Raw genomic sequence first — 6675 nt, forward strand, 5'->3', positions numbered from 1 at the left:
GTCCTGGAGTGGCCTAGCCAGTCTCCAGATCTCAACCCCAACATCTGGCTGATGTTACAACCATCAAGTCTGACCATTTGGTCTGATCAAAGAGTAGGACACCCTTTCAAATGGAGACCTCCTCTCAGCCTTGAACTAATCAACTACTAACACACACACACACACGCACGCACACACGCACGCCACATTAAACACTACATCCACTAGTACTTCGCGTTTATCTCTACACCTGAGAAGTTTCCAGCAAGTCAGCCAAGACAAAATGCCTTGGAGAGAAAATGGGTGTTTAGTGCTCAGCCCATAACGATGCTCATAAATAGAGTTACACATTCACCAAAATTCCCAGGTTTCCCCGAGACAAAAAAAAAAAGGGTTTAGAAGATTCCTGGAATTAGGAGAGAATTAACCAGGAAATATAAAATACAAATATTTCCACCATAATTACCGTTGTGTGGAACAACAACAACAACAACAAATGTACGCAGAGAATGTGGAACAACATCAACAGTAGATGTATTAATAGCACTTCATCTCATCTGATCTGGGGGTGGTAGAGCACGGTGTGTAGGCAGTGTGTCATTTCAGACAGTCAGTCGTGGGAATTTAGGTCATCGGGGCTTGAGCAAATTCTCTTGTGTGTTTACTGGGTTTACATCTGCTACTACGAAACGCAAATACGAAACGCAAATACACTCGTACGCACGTACATACACACGGTCACGTACGCACGGTCACGTACGCATGGTCACTTACGCACGGTCACGCACGCACAGTCACTTACACACGGTCATGTACACACCTGTCACGTACACACGGTCACGCACAAACAGCATGGGAGAAAGGAAATTCTATTCTATATATATAGTTATTTATATACATATATATATATATATATATATATATATATATATATATATATATATATAAATAACTAGTTATGTCAGACAGAGTTCCAGGGGGAACATCAGAGCTGAAAGGTGTATATATATATCTCTCGTCAGACAGAGAGAGAGTTCCACACGGCAGAAGTGAAATGAAATCACTGAATGGCCGACGTTACAGGTGAATAGAGCCCAGAGTTGATTATTCCTTTCACACCATGGCTATAATTTAACACATTTGTCGCTAAAAATGTACTGCGTATTTGGTAACCGTACAAAATGACTTGCAAGTTTAGCGAACCAAACCATCAGTCCCTAGCTTGCCATTATGAAAATCTAATCCAACAATGTTTTCCAATTCAACTTTAGCTTTCAAAAGCAGCTGAAACACATAACATGTAAGAATGAACTATAGCCATTGATTTCTACCGTGCAAATATACCATGCGTTATAGGGAAATAATGAATGCCCTTCAAGCCAATCAGAAAGCAGTATTCAACAATGTCATGGTATAATGTAATATAATCAGAATATGTCAAACTGAATATTAACAGAATATATAAATGTTTATTAATAAATATGGACACCCAAATCTTATCGGCTGTAGCGAGTGCAGTGACATTAAATCTACTATAGAAACGTGTCAAATGAAAAAACTGGAAGTACACCTTATGAAGCCTTCACATAGCATGCATAAAGGCTTCTTATAGCTGACATAAAGCTTCATAAGCACCACATAGTGCCTTCAGAAAGTATTCATACCCCTTGACTTAATACACGTTTTGTTACAGCCTGAATTCAAAATGGATTCAAGATATTTATTTTCTCTCACCCATCTATACCGCATAATGACAAAGTGAAAAATGTTTTTAGAAATTGTGGCAAATTTACAAAAAAAATGTAATACATAAATAGCTAATTTACGTAAGTATTCATACCCCTGAGTCAATACTTTGTAGGATACTTAAGCAATAAGGCCTGAAGGGGTGTGGTATATGGCTAATATACCACGGCTTAGTGCTGTTCTTAGGCACAACACAACCCGGACACACCCTTTAGCCGTGTTATATTGGCCGTATGTCACACACCCTTTAGCCGTGTTATATTGGCCGTATGTCACACACCCTTTAACCGTGTTATATTAACCATATGTCACACACCCTTTAGCCGTGTTATATTGGCCGTATGTCACACACCCTTTAGCCGTGTTATATTGGCCGTATGTCACACACCCTTTAGCCGTGTTATATTGGCCGTATGTCACACACCCTTTAGCCGTGTTATATTGGCCGTATGTCACACACCCTTTAACCGTGTTATATTGGCCGTATGTCACACACCCTTTAACCGTGTTATATTGGCCGTATGTCACACACCCTTTAGCCGTGTTATATTGGCCGTATGTCACACACCCTTTAGCCGTGTTATATTGGCCGTATGTCACACACCCTTTAACCGTGTTATATTGGCCGTATGTCACACACCCTTTAGCCGTGTTATATTGGCCGTATGTCACACACCCTTTAGCCGTGTTATATTGGCCATATGTCACACACCCTTTAACCGTGTTATATTAACCATATGTCACACACCCTCGAGGTGCCTTATCGTTATTATAAACTGTTTACCAACATAAATAGAGCAGTAAAAATGTCTGTTTTGTCATACCCATGGTATACAGTCTGATATTCCACGGCGGTCAGCCAATCAGCATTCAGGGCTCGAACCACCCAGTTTATAATTTGTAATATGCTTTTGTTGGCGATTACAGCTTTGAGTCGTCTGGGGTATGTCTGTATCAGCTTTGAGTCGTCTTGGGTATGTCTGAATCAGCTTTGAGTCATCTTGGGTATGTCTGAATCAGCTTTGAGTCGTCCTGGGTATGTCTTTATCAGCTTTGAGTCGTCTTGGGTATGTCTTTATCAGCTTTGAGTCGTCTTGGGTATGTCTTTATCAGCTTTGAGTCGTCTTGGGTATGTCTTTATCAGCTTTGAGTCGTCTTGGGTATGTCTTTATCAGCTTTGAGTCGTCTTGGGTATGTCTTTATCAGCTTTGAGTCGTCTTGGGTATGTCTTTATCAGCTTTGAGTCGTCTTGGGTATGTCTTTATCAGCTTTGAGTCGTCTTGGGTATGTCTGTATCAGCTTTGAGTCGTCTTGGGTATGTCTTTATCAGCTTTGAGTCGTCTTGGGTATGTCTTTATCAGCTTTGAGTCGTCTTGGGTATGTCTGTATCCGCTTTGAGTCGTCTTGGGTATGTCTGTATCAGCTTTGAGTCGTCTTGGGTATGTCTGAATCAGCTTTGAGTCGTCTTGGGTATGTCTGAATCAGCTTTGAGTCGTCTTGGGTATGTCTGAATCAGCTTTGAGTCGTCTTGGGTATGTCTGTATCCGCTTTGAGTCGTCTTGGGTATGTCTGTATCAGCTTTGAGTCGTCTTGGGTATGTCTTTATCAGCTTTGAGTCGTCTTGGGTATGTCTTTATCAGCTTTCCCTTCAATTACTTTTACTCTATTTTTTTATTCACCAATGTCTTTAAATACCTTTAATACTATTTTTTAATAAGGAGAATGGCTTGTTTCATTTCCTCTTCTATTCCTACAGGCAGATCTGTGTACCGTCAAACCATTTGGCGCCGCTGTGTTGTCTTCCTCCCCATTGACCTCCCCATCGCTCTACAGCTCTGGTTGCCTCCCCCTAGTGGCCAGTCAGGTGTAGTGCACCATGCTGTTCTCACATTCCCGGGGCACAGTGAGCGTGTAGCTGTGACAGGACAGTTTGTAGTTGTTCCCATCGTTGTTGTCCCAGTACTCAGCTCCCGTCACTCTGTAACACACAGCGAACTCCAGCTGGGCTCCAGGCAGCAGGATGAATGGCGGGACGGGCAGACGGAACCGGAAAACATCCGACTCTGGTCCCTCCATCTGATCCCTGTGGAGGGTAGCCACCCAGCAGGCTCTGGTCTCAGCACTGCTCCTCCAGTTGGTGAAGGAGTAGTGGATCGTCACCTCCTTGTTGAAGGCCAGGTTGAGGACCTGCACCTTGCCGATGATGCCCAGCTCAGAACACAAGACCTGGTCCAGAGAGACCACCTGCTCCACCAGACGCTTAACGAATCCCGGCTGGGAGCCCTTGTTTTCGGGAAAACAAGGTTTGAAATAAGGCAAGGAAAGCTCCAGGGACCGCCCTGAGTTCATCTCAGCGCTCATGAGAAGTCTGGAGAAGACGTGGGCGGGAATCCGAGGCTCCTCTCCGTTGCTGAACACCTTGACTTCCTCCAGCTCCAGCCCCAAGGAGTCCACGAAGCGTACCTGGCGGTCTCTAATTCTCTCGTGGACCGAGGGCAAAGACTGGGCCCTACGTCTTATGATGGGCTGGACGGGAGGGTCACTGGACAGGTTGCGACTGAAAATGGGCTCCTTGGGGGGTGGGGGACGTGGGCTGGGGGGCCGGATCTTGACAGGGGCCTTGGTTGGCTCTGGTTTGGAGTCCAAGATGTCCGTCACTCGGAGATTCTTAGTAGTGGTCTGGCATGGGGTCACACTGCTGTAGCCGCTGGTGGTCTGGAGCACACCAAGGGACCATGCCCTATCTCTTCCTATCACACCTGAAGACATCGACTCTGGCCTCCAAGGAGGCACTGCCCTCTGCTCCCCTATCATGCCTGGAGAGACAGCTCTGGGTTTTCCTTTGATGCAAGGAGACACTGTTTTCAGCCTGTCGTTGTCACGAGACCATGTCCTCTCCTTCCCAACGACACAATGAGACACTGCTTTGGGCCTCCCCACGCTGGCCATGCTGCTCATCATCGAAACAGGACTGAACAGACAACACAACACTGTTAATACACAGTTATAGCAGGATAACTAATGTCATCCAGCCTGAAGACTAGGTTATAGGAGAACCAACACAGTCATCTTCTAGTTAAAACTATTAAACTCTACATGCTCACAAATAACATGCTTTGGGAAATAGATTCTATAAGCCCTTAAAATGCATGTAAATATAGCAGCTTAGTCAACGTGGAAACATAGACAATAGATCTGTATGTTTACCTACCCAGTAACAGTATCCCTTAAACAGATAGAACCAAACACCATTCTCTGTTTCACCTGCCTTGTTTTCTGTACTGCTGTCCAGCTGCCTTGTCCTCTGTACTGCTGTCCAGCTGCTGCCTTGTCCTCTGTACTGGTGTCCAGCTGCTGCCTTGTCCTCTGTTCTGCTGTCCAGCTGCTGCCTTGTCCTCTGTACTGCTGTCCAGCTGCTGCCTTGTCCTCTGTACTGGTGTCCAGCTGACAACTTGTCCTCTGTACTGGTGTTCAGCTGACAACTTGTCCTCTGTACTGGTGTCCAGCTGACAACTTGTCCTCTGTACTGGTGTCCAGCTGCTGCCTTGTCCTCTGTACTGGTGTCCAGCTGCTGCCTTGTCCTCTGTACTGGTGTCCAGCTGCTGCCTTGTCCTCTGTACTGGTGTCCAGCTGCTGCCTTGTCCTCTGTACTGCTGTCCAGCTGCTGCCTTGTCCTCTGTACTGCTGTCCAGCTTAGCTGATCCTAAGCCCCACCCCCTCTATTTCTCTCTCTCTCTCTCTCTCTCTCTCTCTCTCTCTCTCTCTCTCTGTCTCTGGGGGGCTTAATTGGCATGGGAAATGTGTTTACATTGCGAAAACAAGTGAAATAAACAATAAACAAAACAACAAATACCAACAAAGTGAATTAAACAAAACAAAGCTGAAAACAATAAGATAATAACAACGTTTAAAATATTATATTACTAGCGGTTAAGACATGTACTATTACATTTAAAATATTATATTACTAGCGGTTAAAACATGTACTATTACATTTAAAATGTTATAGAAACAATGTATAGTGTTGTGACAATGTGCCAATAGTAGAATGTTCGAATGACAGGGGAAATAAATGGGCAGATAAATATAGGTTGGATTTACAACAGTGTTTCTGACCCACTGGTTGCCCTTTTCTTGTGGCAGCGGGTCACACATCTTGCTGCTGGGATTGCACACTGCTATTTCACCCAGTAGATATGGAAGTTTATCAAAATTTGATTTGTTTTCGAATTCTTTGTGGATCTGTGTAATCTGAGAGAAATATGTTTCTCTAATATGGTCATACATTTGGCAGCAGGTTAGAAAGTGCATCTCAGTTTCCACCTCATTTTGTGGGCGGTGTTGCACATAGCCTGTCTTCTCTTGAGAGCCAGGTCTGCCTATGGTGACCTTTCTCAACAGGAAAGGCTATGCTCACTGAGTCTGTATTTAGTCAAGGCTTTTCTTAGCTGTGGGTCTCTCTCTCTCTGTCTCTCTCTCTCTCTCTCTCTCTCTCTCTCTCTCTCTCTCTCTCTCTCTCTCTCTCTCTCTCTCTCGCTGTCTCTCTCTCTTGCTCTCTCTCTCTCTCTCTCTCTCTCTCTTTTGCTCTCTCTCAGCTTCAATGTCCCCCCTGCAAACACCCTGATGGAGACAAATATTAGGTTTAAATGTCAGGACAAGACCAATTATTTCAGGTTCCTTTTCCAGCAAAATACCATCCTTCCATGTAATTTACAGACCACTGGGTGTAACTGGTGGCTCATACATGGGTTATGAGAGTAACATGAATGCACACTGCAATTTGATTGTGTTTTGTTTAGGATATGCATTGCTTCAGCTTTGATGTGCTCAGCCTTTGACATTTGGCTACATGAGCCTCCCATTGGGGTTTCAGGGACGAGTGGAGTGTAGTGTGAACTGTGCTTCTGGTGCATGGACCCAGAGCCAAATAGAAACTATATATAGCAAGTT

At 44.4% G+C, this 6675-nt stretch overlaps 1 protein-coding gene across 1 annotated transcript; it reads right to left on the bottom strand.

The window, feature by feature from the left end:
• Positions 1-944: 944 nt before the first annotated feature.
• Positions 945-4692, bottom strand: LOC129815836 (protein phosphatase 1 regulatory subunit 3D-like). Its single transcript, XM_055869992.1, has one exon. It carries the CDS (start codon positions 4684-4686, stop codon positions 3586-3588), a length of 1101 nt encoding a protein of 366 aa, XP_055725967.1. The 5' UTR covers positions 4687-4692; the 3' UTR covers positions 945-3585.
• Positions 4693-6675: the final 1983 nt, after the last annotated feature.

Source organism: Salvelinus fontinalis, chromosome 18 (genome assembly GCF_029448725.1).
Source record: "Salvelinus fontinalis isolate EN_2023a chromosome 18, ASM2944872v1, whole genome shotgun sequence".
NCBI lineage: Eukaryota > Metazoa > Chordata > Actinopteri > Salmoniformes > Salmonidae > Salvelinus > Salvelinus fontinalis.

What these genes read in the sequence shown, in the direction of transcription:
- LOC129815836 (XM_055869992.1), bottom strand. Translation starts at nt 4,686, where the DNA reads ATGATGAGCAGCATGGCCAGCGTGGGGAGGCCCAAAGCAGTGTCTCAT.